This window comes from Carcharhinus amblyrhynchos, chromosome 15, assembly GCF_965287045.1.
Source record: "Carcharhinus amblyrhynchos chromosome 15, sCarAmb.v2.hapA, whole genome shotgun sequence".
Classification (NCBI taxonomy): Eukaryota; Metazoa; Chordata; class Chondrichthyes; order Carcharhiniformes; family Carcharhinidae; genus Carcharhinus; species Carcharhinus amblyrhynchos.
Window position 1 is genome coordinate 31025371 of NC_137338.1, and position 27218 is coordinate 31052588.

The 27218-nt window shown below is 42.9% G+C and overlaps 1 protein-coding gene across 2 annotated transcripts in view; it reads left to right on the top strand.

Moving 5' to 3' along the window:
* Nucleotides 1-2824: 2824 nt before the first annotated feature.
* The window catches only part of vps26c (VPS26 endosomal protein sorting factor C), a 65737-nt gene continuing 41343 nt past the window's right edge, over nt 2825-27218 (top strand). Inside the window, exon 1 of one of the 2 annotated variants that reach the window (XM_080203728.1) lies at nt 2825-2965. In XM_080203728.1, the coding sequence (XP_080059854.1) occupies nt 2909-2965 (57 nt within the window). In that variant the 5' untranslated portion in view covers nt 2825-2908. The remainder of the gene's footprint in view (nt 2966-27218) is intronic. The other variant, XM_080203729.1, reaches the window with a different exon arrangement.

The window sequence follows — 27218 nt, forward strand, 5'->3', positions numbered from 1 at the left end:
TATTTCCATTTGGTCTCATTGCAAATGATCAGTAATATGATAAAATCAAGAATGCAATTTTTCTCTGTCAGGAAGGGAAGAACGAAAGTTTACTTGGCAGTCAAGTTGGTGAACTCACCAGAAATCAGTTAAAACTGAAGCAACATCAGCTGTTGACATTGGACCCAACTGTTAAAAGATAAATTTAAGGTGAAGTTGGCACAATTTACATATTAATTACAGGAAAACAAACACCCAACAATACTCTTCATCTACGTACAGTGATAAAATTTAATAGAAAGCCAGGGTCATCTTTGTAACCATTATGCAGAATTTGTGGCACAGCGTCAGGTCATTCAGCCCAACTGATCTTTTATACTCCATTCAAAGGATGATAAAAATGTGGAAATTGCGATCACAAAGGGGCAACTGTAGCTGAATATGCTGATAGGTTCAATAACGGAGGGTGGAGAAAGCTTGTATGGAGCACAAAACACTAACATAGACCAGTTGGGCCAAATGGTCTGTTTCTGTGCTGTTGAAGCTGTGGCCTGATTTTATCATCAATGGCAGTGACTATGTTTGCCAGTGACTGTGAACAAAGTTAACCACAAAGGTTTGGCATGGATTTCACCTTTCCAGCTCTTCATTTAGTTCTGGCACAAATTATAGTTCCCATCTTGTCATTTCTCAAGATGTCCACCTGTAATCAACTTCTGGTTTTATTTTGCTTTTTTAAATCTTAATTTTCCCTGATTCTTAACACCTATCAAAGATTCTTAAAGACTTGTGCCTCAAAAAACTTTCTTTTTCCAGAGAAAAGGCCTCAACTAACTTATTCTTTCCTGGCGGTTGTGCTCTTTGAATTTCATTGTTTTTGCACTTTCTCCATTGCCTCAGTGTTCACTTTTAATTCTGGGTGACGAGAGCTACAGTACAAAATCATGGTATGTCAACAGCAGAGAAGGACAATCAGTCCATCAAGCCTACGCTGGCTGTCTGCAGCAGCAATCCAACTTGTTGCACTCCCTGTCTGTTCCGCAGAACCCTGACATTTTTCCTTCAGCCGTTTATCTAAGTCTTTTTAAAAAGTCATGATTAAATCTTGAATTTGCTTCCATCGTGCTCTTATGCAGTACCTTCTGAATCATAACCACTCGCTGTGTACAAATAAGTTTTTCCTCATGTTGTTCACCATTTGCACTTCAAAAACAAATTGAGAGCTCAAAACAAAATTTGACTTTCCGATGTCTGACTTTGGTATATCCAACATGTATACAATTAAAAAAGGGTATTTTGACCGCCTCTGTAACTTGCAGGGCTGAGGGCTGACTTAAAAGCGACCAAAATGTATAACTAATATTGTGAAATCACAACATTGTCATCTCTCAATTCTGAAAGAAGTCAAAAGGTCTTGAAACATTAACATCCCACCCAAAATGTTAAAGCATCCTATCCAGGTGTATCACAGCTTGGTATGGCTCCAACCAAGACCGCAAGAAACCACAAAGGGTTGTGAACATAGCCCAGTTCATCCATTGACTCCATATACACTTCCCACTGCCTCAGGAAAGCAGCCAACGTAATCAAGCACCCCATGCACCCTGGACATATTCTCTGCCACCTTCTTCAATTGGAAATAAGATACAAAAGTCTGAGAACAAGCGCCAACCAACTCAAGAACGGCTTCTTCCCTGTTGCCATCAGACTTTTGAATGGACCTACCATATGTTAATCTGAAACAAAAACAAAATAAAAACTCAAAAATATATTAAGTTGATCTTTCTCTATGCCCTGTGACTGTAATACTGTAGTCTGCACCCTATCCTTTCCTTCTCCCCTATGTACTCTATCAATGTTATGTTTTGTCTGTATAATATCCCAAAACTTAGCAGGCACAATCTTTTTCCCAGAGTTGAAATATCTAATACTGGAAGCATGCACTTAAGGTGAAGGGGGAAACTTCAAAGAAGACATGAGGGGGCAAGTTTTTTTAACCAGACAATGTATCTGGACTATGCTCTCAGGGGTGATGATGCAGGCAGATATGAAAGGGGTGTTTATGGGACTTTTAATAAGCACATGAATGTGCAAGGAATAGAGGGATATGGTCCAAGGGCAGGCAGAAGGGATGAGTTTAATTTGGTGTCATATTTGGCACAACATCATGGGACAAAGGGCCTGTTCCGAAGCTGTACTGTTCCATGTGACAATAATAAATCAAATAAAATTTTATTTCTCTCTTCACAAATGCTGCCAGAACCAGCACAGTAGTTAGCACTGCTACCTCATAGCACCAGGGACCTGGGTTCAAATCCCAGCTTGGGTCACTGTCAATGCCGAGTCTGCGTGTTCTCCCCATGTCAGCATGGGTTTCCTCCCGCAGTCCGAAAGATGTTCTTATGTGTAGGTTAGGCTACTTGGGCATGGTAAATTGCCGCTGAGTGTCGTGGCACTAATTAATGGGGTTATGTGGATGGGGCCTGGGTGGGATTATTGTCGGTGCAGACCCGATGGGGCATACTGCAGGTACTACTCTGATTATAACTGCTGAGTTTATACAGGACTTGGCTTGTATTTCAGAATTCCAGCATCCGCCATATTTTGCTTTTATTCTATCGGCAAAGGGCACCATGATTATATCTTACTCACTGGAACTCTACATTCACAGCAAGAGGCGTCCAAACCACAGGGTCAAATTGGAGAAAGAAGCAGTTAAAGCAAAAATGCCGGCGAGGCTGCATTCAACCACCCCGAAAGCGCCAGCCCCAACGGTTCGCCTCGGTGCAGGCTGGGAAGGTGGAGGACCAGGCACGTGACGGTGGGAGGACAGGCCTGTGGGAGTCATGTGATGGTGGGAGGCTCAGGCCGAGGGAGACGGTAACGGTCGTGGGTTTTTGCCGCTTTCTCTTTTCCAGCGACTGCCACCATGGGTTCGGTGGTGGAGATCAAGCTGAAGAGGGCGAACAAAGTCTACCACGAGGGGGTGAGTTGCAGCTGCACCGACTGCACCCCGCCCGCGGCATCTTCCTCTTCGGCTCCAGCTATTGGGCAATGTTTACTGTTTGGGTCCCCCTCAGGTTACAGGAGGAATGTTTGTTTCAGAAAGTCCCTGACTGGCTTTTGCTCGGGTCATGTGTTTAAAGTTTATTTATTAGTGTCATAAGTAGGCTTACATTAACACTGCAATGAAGTTACTGTGAAGTTCCCCTAGTTGCTACACTCCAGCACCTGTTTGGGTACACAGAGAGAATTTAGCATAGCCAATACACCTAACCAGTCTTTCGGATTGTGGGAGGAAATCCATATAGATGTAGGGAGAATGTGCAAACTCTGCACAGATGGTGACCCAAGCTGGGAATCAAACCCAGGTCCCTGGTGCTGTGAGGCAGCAGTGCTAACCACTGCCTCTGTCCTGTTCATTCTGAGCTAACCCTGCGTTTTCTTTAAACAAATCTCCGCATAATACGTGGTGTTTGTTCATGCTTCCTGCTATCGCCATCCATCCCTGGTTGACAAGGTTTGAATTGTTTGCATCTGTCCCCATAGTCCTAGTGAGAAATCTGACAACACCAGGTTAAAGTCCAACAGGTTTATTTGGTAACACGAGCTTTCTGAGCACTGCTTCATTAGGTGAGTGGAGAGTTGGGTTTGCAAAAAGGGCATACGTAGACGTAGGATAATGGTTGGAATGCGAGTCTTTACAGGTGCAGACAATGTGTGTGGAGAGAGGGATAATGACAGGTTAGAGAGGTGTGAATTGTCTCAAACTTGGACAGTTAGTACGATTTTGCAAGTCTAGGCCAAATGATGGGGGTGACACGTAGTGTGACATGAGCCCAAGATCCCAGTTGAGGGCGCCCTCCTGTGTGCGGAACTTGGCTATCAGTTTCTGCTCAGCAATTCTGCATTATGTCTTGAAGATCGCCTTGGAGAATGCTTACCTGAAGATCAGAGGCTGAATTCCCTTGACTACTGAAGAGTCCCCCGACAGGAAGGGAACATCTGTGCCTGGTGATTGTCAAGTGCTGTTTGTTCATCCGTTGTTGTAGTGTTTGCGTGTCCTTGCTGGTGCACCGTGCCTCTGGATAACTTTTCCTGCAGCATATCAGCTCGACAACTTTGCTGAGTCACATGAGTATGTACCATGTTTGGTATGCAAAAGAGATACCTGATGGATGGTATGGTTGCATTCATGGACACGCGGATCTCCATCAAGGATGGTTACCTCAGCACTTCACTGTACTGCAAGCTTATGGATAAGCTCATGATGCTCCACTTCTCCAGCTTCCACCCTAAACATGTTAAAGAAGCCATCGCCTATGGACAAGCCCTCTGTTTACGCAGGATCTGCTTAGATGAGGAGGTACACGACAGACTCTGAAAGGCGCCCTCGTAAGAACAGGATATGGCGCTCGACTCATCGATCAACAGTTCTGATGCGCCACAGCGAAAAACTGCACTGACCTCAGAAGACAAACACGGGACATGACTGGCAGGGTACCCTTACGTTACGTCCTTTTCCGGAATGAAAAAGCTACAATATCATCTTCAGAGCCTTCAACATGTCATTGATGAAGACAAACATCTCACCAAGGCCATCCCCACACCCACTACTTGCCTTCAAATAACCACGCAACCTCAAACAAGCCATTGTTCACAGCAAACTACCCAGCCTTCAAAAGAACAACGACCACAATACCACACAGCCCTGTCACAGCAGTCTTTGCAAGATGTGCCAGATTACCGACATGGATACCATCATCACACGTGAAAACACCATCCACTGGGTACGTGGTACATACTTATGCGACTCGGCCAGCATTGTTCAACTGAAGACTCACATTCCTACCACTATCTTGCAATTGAGTCTGTGTCTATATATGCTCTGTTTGTGAACCTAACTCTCCATTCATCTGATGAAGGAGCAGTGCTCCGAAAGCTCGTGCTACCAAATAAACCTGTTGGATTTAACCTGGTGTTGTTCCCACCCCAGTCCAATGCCGGCATCTGCACATCATGGCTACCACACATAATCTTAGGCACTGCCATTCTAAAGTTGCACCCAGATCAGGTTGTATTGTCTTTTTTTTTCTCAATCTCATTTCTTCGAAAATGTCTACATTTTAACTGTGGCTCACGTTGGGGGGGACTTATACTTAACATAGCATCCCTACAGTGCAAAAAAAACCATTTGGTCCAGACAGAGTATCTTACTCAGGCCCCCTCCCGTGCCCTATTCCTCTTACCCCACATAATCCCATAGTTAAGCCATCTAATCTACACATCTTGGGGACATTAAGGGGCAATTTAGCATGGCCAGCCTGCACATCTTTGGACTGAGAGAAAACCGAAGCACCTGGAGGAAAGCCACACAGACGTGAGGAGAAGGTGCAAACTCCACACAATCACCCAAGGAACTGAACCGGGACCCCAGAGCTGTGAAGCAGCAGTGCTATCCACTGTGCCCTTAAAAGACCATGCACAGCCTTTTCATGACCATTGGACGTCTCAAAATGTTTTGCATTCAGTGTTGCATTTCTTGAAGCAAAGTGGCACATGTGACAACTAATTTGATGTGGGTATGCCGGCGTTGGACTGGCGTAAACACAGTAAAAAGTCTGACAACACCAGGTTTTAGTCCAACCTATTTATTTGATAATATACTCACAAGCTTTCGAGGGACACCCTCTTCGTCAGGTGAATGGAGAGTTCTGGCCTCAGACAGAGCATATAAAGCACAGACAGTTTAGAGATTACTGATTAGAATGCGAATCTTTACACCTAACCTGCTGTTCAAGACCTGAAGTGGCTGATAATGTGAGTGGAAGGAGCACTGATCACAGTTTAAAGAGATGTGTATTGTCTCCAGACAGTACAGTAAGTGAGGTTTTGCAAACCCAGGCAAGTCACGGGGGTTACAGATAGTGCGACATGAACCCAAGATCCCTGTTGAGACCGTCCTCATGTGTGCAGAACTTGGCTATCAGTCTCTGTTCAGCGACTCTGCGCTGTCGTGTGTCATGAAGGCCGCCTTGGAGAATGCTTACCCGAAGGTCAGAGGCTGAATGCCCGTGACCACTGAAGTGTTCGCCAACAGGAAGGGAACAGTCTTGCCTGGTGACTGTCGAGCGATGTTCATTCATCTGTTGTCGTAGCGTCTGCATGGTCTCCCCAATGTACCATGCTTCGGGACATCCTTTCTTGCAACGTATCAGGTAGACAATGTTGGCCGAGTTGCAAGAGTATTTACCATGTACCTGGTGGATGGTATTCTCACGTGTGATGATGGTATCCATGTCGATGATCCGGCATGTCTTGCAGAGGTTGCTGTGGCAGGGTTGTGTGGTATTGTGGTCACTGTTCTCCTGAAGGCTGGGTAGTTTGCTGCGAACAATGGTCTGTTTGAGGTTGTGTGGTTGTCTGAAAGCAAGAAGTGGGGGTGTGGGGATAGCCCTGGCGAGATGTTCGTCTTCATCAATGATATGTTGAAGACTCCGGAGAAGATGTCGTAGCTTCTCCGCTCCGGGGAAGTACTGGACGACGAAGGGTACTCTGTCCACTGTGTCCTGTGTTTGCCTTCTGAGGAGATCGGTGCGGTTTTTCGCTGTGGCGCATCGGAACTGCCGATCTATGAGTCGAGCACCATATGCTGTTCTTATGAGGGCATCTTTCAGGGTCTGGAGGTGTCTGTCACGATCCTCCTCATCTGAGCAAATCCTGTGTATCCAGAGGGCTTGTCCATAGGGAATAGCTTCTTTAACATGTTTAGGGTGGAAACTGGAGAAGTGGAGCATTGTGAGATTGTCTGTGGGCTTGCGGTACAGTGAGGTGCTGAGGTGACCGTCCTTAATGGAGATGCGTGTGTCCAAGAATGCAACTGATTCTGGGGAATAGTCCATGGTGAGTCTGATGGTGGGGTGGAATTTGTTGATATCATCATATAGTTGTTTCAGTGATTGTTCACCATGAGGCCAAAGGAAGAAAATGTCATCGATGTATCTAGTGTACAGCATCGGTTGAAGATTCTGTGCAGTGAAGAAGTCTTGTTCGAACCTGTGCATGAAGATGTTGGCATATTGAGGTGCAAATTTGGTCCCCATGGCTGTTCCATGTGTCTGGATGAAAAACTGGTTGTTGAAGGTGAAGACATTGTGGTCCAGGATAAAGCGGATGAGTTGTAAAATTGCATCTGGAAACTGGCAGTTGTCAGCATTGAGTACTGAGGCAGTCGCAGCAATGCCATCGTTGTGGGGGATGTTGGTGTAGAGCGCTGAGACATCCATTGTGACGAGGAGTGTCCCTGGTTCCCTGAACAGAGACTGATAGCCAAGTTCCGCACACATGAGGACGGTCTCAACAGGGATCTTGGGTTCATGTCGCACTATCTGTAACCCCCGTGACTTGCCTGGGTTTGCAAAACCTCACTTACTGTACTGTCTGGAGACAATACACATCTCTTTAAACTGTGATCAGTGCTCCTTCCACTCACATTATCAGCCACTTCAGGTCTTGAACAGCAGGTTAGGTGTAAAGATTCGCATTCTAATCAGTAATCTCTAAACTGTCTGTGCTTTATATGCTCTGTCTGAGGCCAGAACTCTCCATTCACCTGACGAAGAGGGTGTCCCTCGAAAGCTTGTGAGTATATTATCAAATAAATAGGTTGGACTAAAACCTGGTGTTGTCAGACTTTTTACAACTAATTTGCACAGAACTAACGTCTATAAATGGCAGTGTGATAATGACGAGATTATTTATGTTGATTTAGGGATAAATATTGGCCAGAATGTAGGAGAACTCCTTCCCTCTGCAGAATTATAGTAAGAAGTCTCACAACACCAGGTTAAAGTACAACAGGTTTATTTGGTAGTAAACGCCACTAGCTTTCGGAATGCTGTTCCTTCATCAGGTGAGTGGAGAGTTCTGATCACAAACTGTGATCAGAACTCTCCAGCGTTCTGAAAGCTAGTGGCATTTACTACCAAATAAACCTGTTGGACTTTAACCTGGTATTGTGAGACTTCTTACTGTTTACCCCATCCAACGCTGGCATCTCCATATCTTCAGAATTATGTCGTGGGAGCTTTTACATCCATCTAAGCAGACAAGTGGGCCTCAGTTTAGCATTCTTTGTACTTTTTGTTACTATAGGCAAATTGATTGCTGCATTTCCTATGTTGCACCTCAGAATGAGTTCATTGGCTGTGAACTGCTTTGGAATGTTCTGTAGCCATAAAAGGCACTTTATGAATTGAAGTGTTTTTCCTTGGTCATTAGCTTGTGGGCTGAAGCCCTGTTGCACAGACATATTGAAGGTACAATTTTGCACAGGGAATGGTTTATTTTCCATTATGCTCTTTTTCTAATTTATACAAGTAATTTAGAGATCAACGTTGAGGGCAAAATCTCTAAATTTGTAGATGATACGAAGCTAGGGAGAATAGTGAATTATGAGCATGATACTCAGCAACTTCAGAGAGACGTTGACAAGTTGCCAAATGGGCAGACTCCTGAAGGATAAATTTCAATGCAGCAAAACATGGGGTGATAAATTTTCACAGAAGAATCATGGGGAACAATACAGGCTCAATGGTACAACTTTGAGGAGAGTACAGGAGCAGAGGGATCTCAGGGTTCAAATGCATAATTCTTTGAAAATGGCCAGGCAAATTTTTGATTTATTATTGTCAAATGTATTCGTATACAATGAAAAGTATTATTTCTTATGCACTATATAGACAAAAGATAGCGGGGAATTGGCCCGAATGAATTTTCGTTCTTGTATTTCACTTTCTTTATCCTGGTGGGAATTATCCCGCTTCTTCTTGGGTGGATTTTACTTTTATATCATTCACAGAGCAGATAGGGGAGAAGGAAAGAAGGATGCAGGGTTGCATCCTATGACTGTTGCAGTCATAGCTAGGGTGTAAAGAAAGATCAACTTAATTTATGGTAGGTCCATTCAAAAGTCTGATGGCAGCAGGGAAGAAGTTGTTCTTCAGTCAATTTATAAAAAAACATAGAAACACTACTGTGCAGAAGGAGGCCATTTGGCCCATCGAGTCTGCACTGACAATAATCCCACCTCGGCCCTATCCCCATAGCCCTGCATTTTTACCTCGCTAATCCCTCTTGACTACGCATCCCGGGACACTAAGAGGCAATTTGGTATAGCCAACGCACCTAGCCTGCACATCTTTGGACATGGTGTGTGGTCCCATACTTTTGTATCTTTTTTCCCGTCTTTAGAAGGTGGAAGAGAGTATGTCTGAAGTGAGTGGGGTCGTTGATTGTGATGGCTGCTTTTTCGAGACAGCGGGAAGTGTGAACGGAGTCGATGGATGGGAGGCTGATTTGCATAACTTGGCTATGTTCACAACCCTTCGTTGTTTTTGTGATTTTGATCAGAGCAGGAGTGTTTCCAAGCTGATATACATTTGGAAAGAATGCTTTCTATGGTGCATGTAAAGGTTGGCGAGAGTTTCAGCAGACATGTCGAATTTCCTTAATCTTCTGAGAAAGTAGAGGCAGTGTTGGACTTGCTTAACTGTAGCATCAACATGGAGGGACCAAGACAGGTTGTTGGTGATATGGGCATCTAGAAACTAAAACTTCTGACCATTTTCGCTTCATCTCCATTGATGACGACAGGGGCCTGTCCTCTACCACGCTTCTTGAAGTTGATGACTATCTCCTTCATTTTACTGATATTGAAGGAGAGATTATTGTCATTACACCATTCCACCTGATTCTCTATCTCTTTCCTGTAGTCTGTCTCTTCATTGTTTGAGGTCCGATCCACTATGGTGATGTCATCAGCAAATTTGAAAAAGGAATTGGAGTGGAATTTAGCCACACAGTTATAGGTGTATGAGGCATATAGTAAGGGGCTGAAATCACAACGTTGCGGGACACCGGTGTTGAGGATAATCATTGAGGTGTTGTTGGCTGTCCTTACTGATTACAGCCTGTGGCTCGGAAATCTAGGATCCAGCTGTCGAAGGAGGAACCAAGCCTGGGCCACGGAGTTTGGAGATGAGTTTTGTAGGAATAATGGTGTTGAGTTGTAATCAACAAATAGAAATTTAACATAAGTGTCTTTGTTATTCAGGTGTCCCAGGGTTGTGTGTAGGGCCAGGGAGATGGCATCTGCTGTGGACCCATTGCAGTGATGGGCAAAGTTATAACAGTTTTTAGGAAGGCTTGTTGGTTCCTTGGGTTTATCAATAGAAGCCATAATATGGAGATGCCAACGGTGGACTGGGGTAAACACAGTAAGAAGTCTTACAACACCATGTTAAAGTCCAACAGGTTTATTTGGTAGTAAATGCCACGAGCTTTCGGGGTTTGCCCCTTCGTCAGATTACTGGGAGTTCTGATCACAAACAGCATATAAAGGCGCACATAGTTTACAGAATACTGATTAGAATGTGAGTCTTTACGGATTATCAAGTCTTAAAGGTGCAGACAATGTGAGTGGAGATAACCTGTGCTTAATGCTAAAAGAGATGTCTATTGTCTCCAGACAGGACAGTAAGTGAGACATTGCAAGCCCAGGCAAGTCACGGGGGTTACAGATCGTGTGACATGAACCCAAGATCCCGGTTGAGGCTGTCCTCGTATGTGGAACTTGGTTATCAGTTTCTTCTCAGTGACTCTGCGCTGTGATATGTCATGAAGGCCACCTTGGAGAGCGTTCGGCCTCTGATCTTCGGGTAATCGTTCTCCAAGATGGCCTTCATGACATACGACAGCGCAGAGTCACTGAGCAGAAACTGATAGCCAAGTTCTGCACAAATGAGGGCGGCCTCAACCGGGATCTTGGGTTCATGTCACACTATCTGTAACCCCCGTGACTTGGCTGGGCTTGCAATGTCTCACTTACTGTCCTGTCTGGAGACAATACACATCTCTCTTCACCTATGCTTAATGCTATCTCCACTCACATTGTCTGCACCTTGAAGACTTGATTAACTGTAAGGACTTGCATTCTAATCAGTATTCTGTAAAGTATGTGTGCGCCTTTATATGCTCCATTTGTGATCAGAACTCCCGCTCACCTGACGAAGGGGCAAACCCCGAAAGCTAGTGGTGTTTACTACCAAATAAATCTGTTGGACTTTAACCTGTGTTGTGAGACTTCTTACTTTATCAAAAGAGGCATAGCGTACAAAAGCAAGGATGTAATGCTACACCTCTACAAATCCTAGTCAGACCATATTTGGAGCATTGTGTTCAGTTCTGGGCACTTATTTAAGGATGAATGTTAAAGCACTAGAGAGAGAGAGTGCAGAGGAGATTTACTAGAATAAGGACAGATTAGAAAAATTAGGCCTACTTGGAGCAGTGATGATTAAAAGATGACCTTATTGAGGTAGAACATAGAACATTACAGCGCAGAACAGGCCCTTCGGCCCACGATGTTGCGCCGACCAATTAAGAAAAAAGCAATGACCCTCTAACCTAAACCAATCCCTTTCCATCCATAAACCTATCCACGGACCTCTTAAATGGCCCCAAACTAGGCGCATCTACAACTGCAGCAGGCAGGGCATTCCATTCCCCCACCACCCTCTGGGTAAAGAACCTACCTCTGACATCCGTCCTATAACTACCACCCCTTAATTTAAAGCTATGCCCCCTCGTGCTAGCTTTCTCCATCCGAGGAAAAAGGCTATCACTGTCCACCCTATCGAAACCTCTAATCATCTTGTATGTTTCAATAAGGTCTCCTCTTAGCCGCCTTCTTTCTAATGAAAACAACCTCAAATCCCTCAGTCTCTCCTCATAGGACCTTCCCTCCATACCAGGCAACATCCTGGCAAACCTCCTCTGCACCCTCTCCAATGCCTCCACATTCTTCCTATAATGTGGGGACGAGAACTGTACACAATACTCCAAGTGCGGCCGCACCAGAGTTTTGTACAGTTGCAACATGACGTTGCGGCTCCTAAATTCAATCCCCCTACCAGTAAACGCCAAGACACCGTATGCCTTCCTAACAACCTTATCAATTTGATTTCCAACTTTCAGGGATCTATGCACATATACACCTAGGTCCCTCTGTTCGTCAACACTATTCAGAGTCCGACCGTTAGCCCTATACTCTACACATCTGTTATTCCAGGTGTTAAATTCTGAACAATTTTGACAGGGTAAAGAAGGATATTTTGTTTCTACTAGTTGGTATGTCAGTGACCAGGAGCCATGATTTCAAGATGGTCAGCAAGAGAGCTAGGAGTGAGATGAGGAGAAATTTCTTTATTCACACTGTTGCTGAGATTTGGAATGCACTGTCTGGGAGAGTGGTGGAGATGGATTCCATCGGAGATTTCAAAAGAGCTAGATACGTATTTGACAGTGATGAATTTAGGGGGCTATGGAATTCGGGCTGGAAAATGGGCCTAGCTGGGTAGCTCCTTTAGGAATCCATGCAGACACAATGGGCTGAATGGCATCCTCTGCTGTGAAATTCTCTGATTCTATGTCCTTAAGTTGAACACAAATCTGTCAGAATGGGTTATGCTTGGATTGAGTTGATAACCCCCAGCAGTGCAGAAATCCAATTTATAGGAGTGGAAAGAGATGAGAATTAAGTTTGCTTTAAAGACTTAAAAAAAAAACAGCACCTTAAATATGCATTGCACAGCTATCAATTTGTGTTTATTATTCTTATGCAGGTAGTTACTGGGACGGCATGGTGGTACAGTGGTTAGCGCTGCTGCCTGACAGTGCCAGGGTCCTGGATTTGATTCCTGGCTTGGGTCACTGTCTCTGTGGAGTTTGCACATTCTCCTCATGTCTGCGTGGGTTTCGGTGAGGTGCTGTGGTTTCCTCCCACAGTCTGAAAGATGTGCTGGATAGGTGTATTGGCCGTGCTAAATTCTCCCTCAGTGTATCCGAACAGGTGCCGGAGCGTGGCAACTAGGGGAATTTCACAGTAACCTCATTGCCATGTTGATGGAAGCCTACTTGTGACTAAAAAATAAACTTTACTGCTGCTGGTAGTTTACTCCTACTAGGCGATCTGCTGTTGTGTTATGTCACACTCACCCGTCATGTACCATCCTCACATGTCTGTAGCTTGTCTGCAACCTCAGTGTGACACCATTCGTTCATCTATGCCTAGGCTCGCCCCTCTCTCTGCTGCCCTCCACTGTTCCCTCTAGACGAGATCTTTGTAGATTTTCAGCTCTGATCAAATGGCCAAAATACTGGCATTTTATTTTGGATGTCGCTTTTTAGAGTTATTCTTGTTCTTGCAGTTTCAAGCACATCCTTATTTGTCTTATGGTCTGTATATGGAATTTTTAGCACATATCTTAACGTGCACATTTCAAAGGCCCCCATTTTCTTCCACAAAAATTATTGTCCAGGGTTTTGATTCTTACAGGAAAGTGGATAGAATGTGACATCTTACAATTTTTTTCCCCATTACAAGCTTGAGTTTTCTTGTTAACACTACTTTCATCTTCGTAAAACACGTCTAGCAAAATCTATCTGCTTTCTGACTTGGATATTGTGCCATCTTCTGTCATCATTTTCCCTAAATAGATAAACTTATCTACTTGTTCCAGTGTGACACCATCCACTTCAATCTTCACTCTGGTTTCTACTAATGTATTCCTTCAAACAATCGTTATTTGCTTTTTTGGCATTCATAATCGATCCATATTTTAAACTTTGAGATTTTACTTCTTCTGCAGTAGTTCCTTGGCCTCTCATGATTCTCTGATTCTGCTGGTGGTGCTGTTTCATCGGTGTACCACATGTTTGTCCAGTTCTTGCCTCCAGTTTTTATGCTGGGGAGGACATTGTATCTTAATGTTAGTTCAAGACAAATAATTTAGAAAACAGCTGTTGGGATCAGTTAATTGTGGTTTCTTGTTAAAAATAAATTAATTTTTTGCCTGATGTTTTGTTTATACGTTTCAGTATTGAAAATATATTGGATCATTTTGTATAGAACATTACAGCTAATTTGATTGTTGGGGAGAAGCGAGGCCTTGTAATTATCTGATGCGTTTGTGTACCAAGATGCGTCATGTAATGGAATGATGTGAAGGAAAAATTGGGCCAAATTGAAGGCCACACGTACAGACCACTTAATATTACAAGTGGTTATGAGCCTGCTGGAGATATGTTTCTGAAATATTTTCCCCTTTTGACCACTTGGGCCCTGCTTGCTCTGCCGCCTCCATCCAATTCAGCTTGCCACTGCAAAAAAAAAGTCATCAGAGCTAATGGGAAGAATTTTGCATTTAATGTGACACTAAGGAATGATGTCTGCTCCCCAATTGAAGTGCTTTAGTCTCATGTCAGACTCCTCATTCAGTCGGATCCTCTTTGTTTTCAGCCCCACAGGTGTTGAAAATCCAATCTTGTGGTTGGTTGTAACAGAAATATAAATCTGGTTAATAAAATCTCGGTGTTGTCATGCTGACAATGGCTCATGCCGTGCACGTGGAGCTGGTCTGGCTGTGTGATGCCACACAGTAGTGGGGATTAGGCATTATTCTCCCGTGTGGCTTCAACAGTGGGTTTGTGCGTCAGTGACTTGCATTTTGGACCAGTCCATGACCACTTGGAGGACCCTGTGGGTGGCATAGTGGTTAGCACTGCTGCTTCACAACTCGAGGGACCTGGGTTCAATTCCCGGCTTGGGTCACTGTCTGTGTGGAGTTTGTGCATTCTCCTCATGTCTGCGTGGGTTTCCTCCCACAGTCCAAAGATGTGCATGTTAGGTTGATTGGTCATGTTAAAGTTGCCCCCTAGTGTCTTGAGATGCGCAGGTTTGAGGGATTAGCAGTAAATATGTAGGGATAGGGGGGTAGGGCCTAGGTGGAATTATGGTTGGCGCAGACTCGATTGGCCAAATGGCCTCTTTCTGCACTGTGGGATTTCTATGATTCTATACTTTGAGAACCACTGTTCTTGGGACATGAATGTAGTATGTCTCTCCTTTCTGTACCATTGTGATGTTTTCCTATGTCAAAAGCAAGTTGTGCTTGTGATAATAGCATGCTAGGAGATGAAGCTGAGGGGTAGAAGGGGAATTGGAGAAGGGAGTAAACTAAAGGTCTGCTCTAATTTATGAAAGGAGTTCCAGTATGTGACTCTGTGAGCATTCCAACCTGAAATTTAGGCATGGTAAACTCTTGATATTCAAGTGGATTATTAAGACATTCCAGGTAAATAGGTTCTCCGGGGATTGATGAGTGTGAGGCAGAACTGCATTAGTTTAGAAAAGTCTGTACTTTTATATTGTCTATACTGTTTAGAAAAGTCTATACTTGTATAAGTTTATATTGGTCCTGCCTTACCATTAAATGAGAATGCAGCTTTATTTTTTTGTAAGTTGCAGTAGGTTGCAGCAAGGATCTGAAGGCCCTATCCTGCTTTCACCTGATGCTCACATGCTTCCACTTTCCAGTAGAAATTATTTAGTATCAGTTACACAAGGGGACTTTAGCTGTTTTCTGCCCCTTTCTAATCTTGAGACACTAAAGATAATTGGTTCCATAACTGTGTTCGTACAGAGATAATAGGCTGGGGACTTGACCTGTGTCTTTCAGAATTGTAGATCTGGTACTAATCTGGGTACTGTCTTTTTTCTGTAAGTATCAAGGAGCTGGTACTGCTTTATTTACCATATGCATGAATGATTTTCCATTAGTTTGCAATCCACACATCAATTAAGTATATTTTTAATATTTTATGTTGATTATGCCAAGAAGGCAGAAATTAGTAATAGTTTGTGGCACACTACTAGCAGTCCTAACTCTGCTCTTTAAATTATTAACAGTAGTGTTGTGAAGTTGGTTAACAGGATAAGAAAAAGATGCCACCTTAAAAACTATTTTGCAGTCATATGTTTTGAAAGATGTGGGTTTATCACTCAAGCAATTTGCTGCCTTATTTTACTATGAGGGGAATTCTGCATCATCCACTACAATGACTCACATTTAAGCTCAGGATTCTACAGCATGAGAGGCTAGTTGACCTTTGCACCTATGCCAGCTTTCTGAAAGAATTATCCACTCTCGCTCATTCTCCATCCCTTCGACATTTTTCTGTTTTCTTTTCAGAACTTGTTCTCGAGTCTGCTTCCATTTTTTTCTGCAAAAACATTTCATATCCTTACAGCCCTCCCTTTAAAACAAACTATAATTTTTGCTGTCTTCTCTTTATCTTCCCATGTAAACCATTCGTCAACTAATGCAAACAGTTTTTCCTGATTTACTTGAATAATTTAGATCTCTTCAACTTTCTCTGCTCTGATTACAGTTGTGATTTCTATGGTTTCAGCTCTGAGCCAGCGCACCTAATTCCTGATATCTCCATTCTCATTCCTTATATTTCCTAAAGCTAAGTTGCCCAAAACTAGACACAATATTGAACTGCAGCTTGAACAACCAATGAGATTGATTTCTTTATAGTGTCCTAATATGGCGTTTGGTCCCTATAAAACATTAGATCCTTTTATATTTGTCTCGTCTTCCACTCCACTTGCTGATCTCCTCATTTATGTTTTTGAAATTTATGGGATATGGGTGTCGCTGACTCGGCCAGCATTTATTGCCTATCCTTAATTGCCCTTGCACTGTATGGCTTGCCACACCATTTCAGAGTGCGGTTAAAGTCATCCATATTGCTGTGAGTCTTGAACCACACCAGATAACAATAAGGTACATCATAACATTCAAGGCTGTGAGCCAAGTGCTGGTAAATGGGATCAGCTGGGAGTTCAGATGTTTCTCGTATGTTGGTGTAGACTTGATGGGCCGAAGGGTCTCTCTCGTACTGTGTGATTCTATTGCATCTTTTCAGTCCTTACCTCTAGCAAGAGTGATTTCATGATTGACCCCTCGAGAACATCCTCTCTCTCCAGTACCGTAATGCCATCTTCCATCTTTAAACAACACTGCAAGTTTCCCCTCTCCCTTTCTTGTCTCATCCAAACACCTTGTATCCAGGAATATTTAATGTTCAGTCCTGTCCTTTGAACCATGTCTCTGAGCAAGTATAGAGGAGATGAGATGGTGCCGACAAAATGAAAAGATGAAGTTGGAAGAGGGGTGTGGATGAATGTAGTCATTTAGAGAGGAAAATATGTGCACGCTTGGAGAAACAAAAATGGTAATCAGTTGTTTTGATTCATTCATGGGATGTGGGCATCTTGGCTAGGCATTAGCGAACTAGGTGGGTTTTTACAACAGTTGGCAATGGTTTCACGGTTGTCATTATGCTTTTATGGAATTGGATTTAAACCTGAGTCCTCAGGGCATTACCCTGGGCCTCTGAGTCATAAGTCCAGGAACGACACCCGTATGCCATCGCCTCCCCTAAAATTAGACAAAGGGAACTAACTGAAAAGAACGTACAAAAAAAGTAACAGTGGTTGTCTGTGTGCTTTTGGGACTATTTACAGATTCATTCTTGCTAGTGCAAATGGATTTAGAATGGAATGTTAAATACAGTGTCGCAATAAATTTTGACTTTCATCCCTCAACGTGGCAATTGCCTGGAACGTTTTGAGAAATCGACTCCATCCAAGCCCGTGACACTATGTCTATCCCAATTAATGTTGGGAATGTTGAAATCACTTAATATAATTTCCTTATTGTTTTTACAATTTGTGCACATAGTTGCTCCTGACTACCTGGGGGCCTACAATAAACACCTAGCAATGTGGCTATTCCTTTTTTGTTCCTAAGCTCCACCCACAAAACTTTCTCTGATCCCCCCTCCAAGATATCATCTCTCCTTACTAAGGTACCCAGACTCCTTAAGTAATAATGAAATGCCGCCTTTTTTATTCCCTCCCTTTTCGTACCTGAAGATTCTCTAGCTGGGAATGTTGAGCTGCCTCTCAATCACCTCTCTGATGGCTACTATGTCATAATTCCACATGTCAATCTTTGTCCTTCAGCTCATCTGTTTCATCTTGATAGTCCTGGCATTAAAATGAAACTATCCATCTGAACTCCCTCTGACTTGATTGTTTTAATGTGTTATGTGGTGCTCCTATTCTGCTAACAGTTTGTGTTCTGTCCCCTGCCAAATTAGTTTAAAACAGCTCTAGCAAACCCGTCCACTAGAATGTTAGTCCCATCTGGTTCAGATGTAGACCAATCATATGACCAGTCATATAATGTGAGCAACACGGGCAAGACCAGTACTTATTTCCCTCCATAATTGCCCTTGAGAAAGCTGTGATGAGCCCCCTTGAACAACTGTGATCTATGTGGTGTGGATACACCCACAGTACTGTTAGCAAGAGAATTCCAGGTTTTTGATTCAGTGACAGCCAAGATTGTGTGTAGTTTCAAGGAAAACCTACAGAGATAGTGTTCTCATGCACCTGCTGCCCTTATCCTTCTGACTGGTGCTGAATTGGTATACGGCAGAGTCACTGTGTGTCAGTCGTGGAAGGATTGATGGTCAAGCATACTGTATTGTCCTGGATAGTATTGAGCTCATTGTGTGGTAGGAGCTGCACTCGTGTAGATGTGTGGAAAGTATTCCATCACACTCATGACTTGTGCCTTGCAGTTGGTGGACAGACTGGGGACAGAGTTACTTGGTGCAGAATTCCCAGTCTTTGACCTGTTGTTGCAATCAAATCATTACAGGGCTGGTTCAGTTAAATTTCTGGTCAGTGGTGACCCCTAGGATGTTGATGTTGTCTGGAGTCAAATGTAGAATTTGTTAATTTTTGAAAGTCAGGGCATCTGCCATACCATGTGATGCAATGGACTGCACCACACAGTAAAATGAAACACCTTCTGGAAGTATGGCAAATGAAGCTACACAGTTGTAGCATTATTAAGTGAGAGGCTTCAGGTGTACACAGTGTGATTCTAAGAGGCTCAGTTGGCTGGACAGCTGGTTAGTGGTGTCGAAGGATGTCTATGGGCATACTGGCTGAGATTCTACATGAAGGCCCCGCCTTCTCAACCTTGTCCCTTGCCTGAGGTGTGGTGATTCTCAGGTTAAATTATTACCAGTCAGTTCTCTCCCTCTGGGACTATAGCAACTTTACCTTATTAGTTTTAAGAGGATATTAAAGTAAGCTGTCAGCTGATTTTTGTTCATGGTCCACATTGGTGTTGGCAGTCAGGTAATTTACTTTTCCTGAAGGCCAAATAGAGCTGTGTAATGTGCATTGTCATAATGCATAAGGGACACTGTTCTGAGCTACCCGTTAGTACTACTAAAAATGTCCAGGTACTTTCCCTGTAGATATTTCTGCTTTGGCAGCTGCTATCCTTTTAGACCTGCATTATGTGAATAGATTGCAGAGCCTGAATTGTTTTACTTAGAGAAGAGCAGGTTGAGTGGTGATTTAATGCAATGTTTGAGTCCGTGATGGGTCCAGACAGAGTAGGTAGAGTGTTGCTGAGCTGACAAGAGTCTGGCTCTTAAAAAAACAGGTAGCTGATGCGTCAGCTTTTAGTTTTCCAAAACTTCCTAGATTCAAAGAAGGTCCTGTTATATCGAAAGATAGCAAATGTAACTCCATTATTCAGAAAGTGAGGAGGCGGTGCCAGGGACATGGGTTCGATTCTGGCCTTTGGTAACTAACCACTCGCGGCCTACAGTGGTTAGTTATCCAAGGAGTAATTTGGGTAGTGTGGAGTTTGCACACTTTCTCTGTGTCTGAGTGGATTTCCTCCAGGTGCTCTTGTTTCCTCCCAAAGTCTAAACATGTGCCGGTTAGGTGAATTGGCCATGGTAAATGTGCAGGGTTATGTGGATAGGGTGGGTGGGACTGTGCAAGATGCTGTTTCAGAGAATCGGTGTGGACTCAATGAGCTAAATGGCCTTCTTCTGCAACGTAGGGATTCTAAGGTTCTATGGAAATTTTGGGCCAGTTACTTTTAAACTTACTTGTGACACTAATAAATAAACTTAAATTTAACTTCTGTCATAGGGAAAATGTCCAAAGCTATCGTTTAAGAAGCTAGCAGGGCACCTTTTGGCTAAGATTAAGCATGAGATCAGGTGTAATGCCATTTCTTTCACCTTGGATTTAGTATGCTTGTTTTGTGGGGACCGTGAATTGGATTAAATTTGTATTTTTTTCAGTCCAGGCAAAGAGATGGATTAGGGCCTTGATCTGTCCTCTGCCTATTGGCTTTCTAACTCTGAGACAGAAATAATTAAAGTGATTGACCAAAGAACCAACAGTGATAGGGGAAGGAAAAATTGTAGGCAGCGAGTGGTTAGGACATGGAATGCACCACTTGAGGATGTGTTGGAGGTAGGTTGAATTGTGGCTTTCACCAGAGAATTGGACAAGCACCAGAGAGCGAATTTGTAGAACTACATAGCTTCTACTTTCTCGGAAGATGAAGGAAATTTGGCATGTCAGGGACAACTTGCGCCAACTTTTGCAGATGCACCGTAGAAACATCCTTTCTGGTTGTATCACAGCTTGGTGTGGCTCCTGCTCTGCCCAAGACCATAAGGAACTAAAAAAGGTCATGAATGTAGCCCAATCCATCACGCAAACCAACCTTCCATCCATTCACTCTGTCTACACTTCCCGCTGCCTCGGCAAAGCAGCCAGCATAATTAAGGACCCCACACACTTTGGGAAAAAGTTACAAAAGGTCTGACGTCACATACCAACCGACTCAAGAAGAGCTTCTTCCCTGCTGCTATCAGACATTAGATGAACTTATCTTGCATTAAGTTGAGCTTTCTCTACACCCTAGTTATAACTGTAACACTACATTCTGCACTCTCTTGTTTCTTTCTCTATGAACGGTATGTTTCGTCTACATTGCACAAGAAACAATACTTTTCACTGTATATTAATACATGTGACAATAAATCAAATCAAAAAGGATGGGGGAAAGGAACCAGCTGAATTGTTCTTGCAGAGAGCAGGCAGGGGCACAAAGGGCTGATTGCCTCCTGTGCTGTAATAATTCTCTAATCCTATGTCCTTCATTTGAGTTGCTCCTTTACATTGGCATTTGTTTTTTTATTATGCCTTTCGCCCATTTTTGCCTTCACTTTTGAAGGAGCTGACTATTGGCTTGTGCAGTCATGGTAGATGTTCGCCCTGCACTATCACTACCTGGGAACTGTCCCTCCTGTGAACCTGCACAGTTATAACAGAAGATATGGAGGAAGTGGAGTGGAGGTGAGGGTGGGGGTGTGCTGCTGGAGGAACGCACTGTTGATGGTGAGGACGCTGCTTTAAAGGTGAGCTAGATCCTAATTTCCATGGTTGTCATCACAAATAAGAGCGACAACTTGGCTAATGAAGTCTGAGTAATCTGCCTAATTATGAACCATTTCACTTAATTAAAGGGAGGCAATGGTGCAGAGTTATTAAAAATGGACTAGTAACCCGGTGACCCAGGGTAATGCTCTGGGGATTTGGGTTTGAATCACACCATGGTCGTTGCTGAAATTTGAATTCAATAAAAGCTAAAATTTAATGAGCACGAAACCATTGTCAACTGTTGTAAAAATCCATCTGGTTCGTTAATGTCCTTCAGAGAGGAAATCTGCCAATCATACTCAATCTGGCCTACATTTGACTCCAGGCCTACCAAGCCATTTCAAGGGTGATTAGGGATGGACAATAAATGCTGGCCCAGGCTCATACCTGGATAAATTTAGACATAACCAGCATAGATGTTAAAAGGTTCAATAATGCTGAAAGACCTCTTATAATTTTTTGAATTGATAACAGAAAGTAAATAGGGGAAATGCAGTGTACCTGGCCTTCGATAACTCTGGATGTTTCTAGGGAAGATTATGGAGTTGGGGATTATAAGAAGGATAAGAAATGGAATATATTGGTGTACCACAGAGTTTTGTTTCAGGAGCACTTCTGTTCACTGTGTACATTAATGAACTGAATATGTTCCTAGAGAGAGTAACATTGGAATTTTCAATCTATAGCAAATTAAAAATTGTGTTCAGAACATATATAAATCAAGTATTGCAAAAGGTGGGGGAATGGCTAACATGTCGTGGATGTAATTGAATTTCAGTAAGTTCAAGATAATGCAGTATGTTTGTTAAAAAAATTAGCAGTAATTGGCCTCTGATAGTGGATTTGTTGCCTTGGAGACATGGAAGACAAGTGGTAAGTGTGAGCCTTTGCCTTGGGGCAGAGGTTAAGGAGAAATTTGATAATGGTGTTCAAAATCATGAATCAGATAGCTCAGTTGGCTGGATGGTTGGTCTGTGATGCAGAAATAGCTGAGGTTGTTCATGAAGGCCCCATCATCTTAATCTAGTCGCTCACCTGAAGTGTGGTGACCCTCAGGTTAAATCACCACCTATCAGCTCTCTCAAAAGATGGAGAGCAGCCTATAGTCCTCTGGGATTTTGGTGACTTTCATTTAATTTCACTTGGTAATCTGCTTAGCCTTTGAATTTTTCAGTTGAAAATTGCTATCTAATATCTATCGGTGGCAGACGTAATTAACAAAGCTGTTAATTAAAATGGGAGCCTCTTCTCATCTGTCTGTGGCTTATGTAATGGGTGAAATGTTCAGTTTAATTATCACTTTGAAAATCACCCACGAATGTCACAACATTGCCTGCTTATCTTTTTTTTGTAGGGCAAAGAGAATATTTAGATTGACGTTGAGCCTGAAGGATATGCTTTGACCACCTGGAGATTTGATGGATGGAAAGGAGGGAGGTCAAACAGCATTTCCACCCAATGCAAAAAAATTCCCTTTTTAATGAGAACAGCTGCATTTTGTACCTAGATAAAAGCAAAATACTGCAGATGCTGGAAGCTGAAGCAAAAACAGAAAGTGCTGGAAAATTGCAGCAGATCTGACAGCATCTGTGGAGAGAGAACAGAACCAGTGCTTTGAGACTGGTTGACCCTTCATCAAAACCTTGCTAGTTGAGTTACTGATCCACGCAGACTGTGAGAGGTTACTGGTTTATCCCCATTCTGTCCATTTATCTGATCTCATAAGGTAGTTATGGCATGAAAATTGCCCCTGGATTATGCTGACTCCTGCCTGAAGAAAAAAGAATCAGTGTTTTTCTCTTGCTCACCGTTCACGAAGTGCGCGTATCCAGTTGTCAGCAAGGTCAGGGACTGGACACTGCTCTGATTTTCCCATGGTCAAAATAGCACCGTATCAAGCTTTGTGTGCATTTAGAAACAAGCATTTTGTTATGAAGTTCAGTGACAATTGTTGCATCAATTTGAGGTTTGAATTGAGGGAAGGGGGGGAACGTGCAAAAAAAGCAAATGGCACTTTTGATATTATGTTAATATTTGCATGCATTTTGTGTGAGGATAAAGTGCTTTGCATGGGCGGTTTTCTTCATTGCACCATGTGGGCTATAAAATACAGGTTGTTTCTGGATATTTTGGCAATGTTGCACTCAAAATAGTTTGCTACAATGCACACAGGAGCAATGTAAGAGTTAGAATTTTAGTTACATAACTAATAGAATTGTTGATAAAATCTTGCGTTGGGATGTTGAGATGGATGATGAGAAAATGAAGAAAACGTGGGACTTCAGTCCAAACATTGCACAAAGTGATCAGCTTCAGCAGAGCACTGGCAATGACCTTGCAAGAAGTTACTTGATTCTTGATCTGCTGGGGATTAATGGAGCCGTTTCTTTTGTCCCCATCCTGCACTCATTCTCCTTGTTGACCTGCCATTAGTGACTATTGAGAGGCTGGGGGAGGTGTTTGTATGGTCCTACAGGTGCTAACAACCCTCTGCTACTGTACCTCTTCAAGACACTACTACAGAAAATTTGAAGTTGATGGATCATGAATATATTTTCAAAAAATAACCTCTATACAAATGAATAGGCTTAAAATTAGGATGATTTTGTAAGTGTCTCATTGCTGTCCTCTGGTGGTAGAGACATGCCATAACCAAAATGGAATTCATGGCATAAAAAGTAGACCAGGTCTGCCAGCATATGATGGAATATAACAGAGTATGTCATGTTGTTCAAAGCTGGAAAGCCATTAATAGAAGGTCCTAACATCTTCAGCCTTTCAAGTTTCTATATCTGTGGTTCCATGATACTTGCAGTCTTATTTTACTTTGCGAGTACTGTATTGAAAAGCTAAATGAGGAATGCAATCTGTGTCCTCTAAAGATTTCCTGATGCCTTTTGATACTCCAGTAACTCTGTGTCCTCCCAAGTATGTAATAGCTATTTTAATATTGCATGAGATCTGTGCCAGTGATCAAGTGTTCTGATTCAGATATCTGGTGATTTGATTCCTAAAGGTGACAAAAATTCATCTGCCCAATGGCCTTATTTGCCTTTAGTGCATTTACTTATATGTTGTGGACGGCTTGAAATATGGTCATTAGGAGCTAATGACGCTTGCAGAAGTGTCACCGGGTGTAAACGTGTAAGGTTTGTTGTTATTGACCACAAATAAACATGAGCTGACATCAAAGTGGTTGCAGGCAAAGCAGTCAGCTATTAATCATTACTTTGCTGGATGTTTCAAAGGAGAACAGCCAGACAGCCAAGTATGTACTTAGAATATTGATCTCTTGCCCAAAGAATACATGGAAATAGAATCTGAAGATAATCCATTTATGATTGAGCAAACACATTGTGACAACGGATGTGAGATTAGTTACATATTACAGCCAAGAGGTGTCTACTTATTTTTGTCTAAGCTTGATACTGAGCTTGTTGGATAGACAAGTGATGGAAAGATGCATGAGGAAAGAAGTGATGAATAGTGTTAGTAAGCAAGGGTGGAAGGCTGGTTGGTGATAGGTGTGTGATTGAAGTAAACTCTCTGTTACTGCAAGAAGGGTGGATACTTGGGAAAGCCAGATAGAGCTGTCAAGTTCAAGTTGATGGGTGTGGAGATATGATCCAGAGCTTATTGGATGTGCTGTAGTACATTGGCAAGGCTGTTTTTTTTCCTAGTCTCCACTGATTAATTTCAAAGCACAAGTCTACTGCTCCAGCCTTGCATCATGTTCGACTCGTTCATTGCTTCTCCATCCTCTATTCCCTGAAGACATGTTCAAATCTCTCCTTAGCCTTACCCTATTCTCCTTGTCCATTTTCTGCATCCATGACTTCCCTAGTTCTCAATTGCTGTTCATTTGTGCTCTCACCTCTTTTTTTGTATGAGGTTGATCTTTCAGGCACCATATTCATTGCCTTCCAGAAACTTATCCCAAAGCTACTTTGCTCCTCTGAAAAATTACAGTCATGTTGACCTTTTTTCACCTACCCTCATCCGTCTGCAGGGTGGGCAATTCTTCAACCCTTTGTAAAACACTTGGAAACGTTCCCTTTCTCTGTGAGGCATGTTGCATAAATGCTACTGCCACTCACTTGTTCAGTGTTTACTTCCCTTCATTTTTTTCTTCTGATTGATCACCCTTCAATGTGTACAGAGGCTGGAGATCAGTTATTGGGTGGCATGCCAGGCTAGATCTCAGTTAAGCAACTGTGTTTAGTTCTGGATGTTGCATCTCAGATATATTGACCTTGGAAGTAGTTCAGAGCAATTTTTTCAGGATGTTTATTGGCATCATTAGCAGACAAAGGAGTATGCCTGGGATTTGTATCACTTCTGAGTTGGACATCATCTATTGTAGTTGTAGTGGTGGATTCTGGCATCTTCAGGACACTTTGTGTGATCAAACGCTGTTTTGAAACGAAGCCTTGCCACATAATCCATGGTAACAGCATAACTCCAGCAACCTTTGTCCATTTTCATTCATTTCGCCAATTCTCTGGTGCCCCTCTGCACTTTGGTCTAGCAGTGTAATCAGTATCCATCCTTGTGTTGAAGTTCCCTAGAGCATCCTTTGCCTAGGTGCTGGGAATTCTGCTGATGGCAGTGTCAAATGTCTCTCAGAACTGGATGGAGATGAGTGTCAAGGCATAGATTAACTATGCCCATGATTGTTGACAAATGAAGAGAAACAACTCTCTCTCAACTTTCTATGGGGAGTTCAATCATTGCATGTCGAGCATTTTTACTGTGAATCCCGATCCATCATCTTGTATTATATCTGGGCTATTCCGCTGCCACAAGAACGTGTAGTGTTTCTCTTTATGAGATCCACATTAAGCCAGCCTTGTTTCTTACAGCACATCAGAGCCCAAATTGAGTCTGGTAAGATCTTTGACAATTACAGTTATCCTGCGTCCATCATCAACACTGCAGAAGATTGTTGGTAAGGTCAGGAGAGTTCATGGTCCTTACATATTAGTTTATGATGCAAAAGACTGGTGTCTTCTTTGTTGAGTTTGTCAGTGTGATGCATGGATTAATAATCCCACTGTTGAGAGATGACTGTCTAAGCTCCAAGTACCTGTAGAAGCAAGCAGGTCATGGCAGTACAGCACCTAACTAACTAGGGTCTGCACAGCTTGAGGCAAGTGGTTGTTAACCAATGAGACATGATCATTTCTATCACTGTCAGAAATAACCATTGGCATTTGTGCTCTACGATAAATTGAGCAAGTGCCTATAATCAGTAACTATTGCTTCCTGTATTGGCTAGTGTAAAATGAAGCTGGAGCATCCTCTCCAGGGCCTGGCCAAATAAGCTGGTGATTCTGAATTGTCCAGACATCAGGATCCCTCTCTTGCCATTTCTGGTATCGTCCATAGAACAGACTGAAACCAGTACTGCTTGATACCTGTTCTGCTGCAGGAGTTGCTGGGAACCTGACAGATAACTGCCGACAGAACTCCATTCTGGATTTTCTGGTAGCGTTTATTCCCTTTAGCTTTCTCTCTCAAAACGCCAACAAGGCAGCGGGGCTCTTTATCCATAGCCTGAGGTTTCATGGGCACTAAGGGCATAACAATTTGCCAGTGTTCCTACATGCCATGTGCCTGGGAGCCAGGCCTCCTTCAATTCCCCAGCAGTTTAGAGTGGATCCACAAGGTATCAAGTTTGCATTCTTTGGGAGGTCTGCTTCTTTGTAGCTAGCTTGTCCTATCTAGCTTCTGCTCATGGCAGGGTTGAGCATCGTTCACTTCCTGATGTACTTTCTTCAACTGCAAATACATTCACCCAAAAACTAAAACTTAAAAGCCTTCCTAATTTCGTAGAATCTCTACAGTACAGAAGGAGGCCACTTGACCAATTAAGTCTGTACCAACCACAATCCCCACCCAGGCCCTATTCCTGCAGCCCCATGATTTTACCCTGCTAATCCCTGACACGTTAGTAAATTTAGCATGGCCAATCAACCTAACCCACATATCTTTG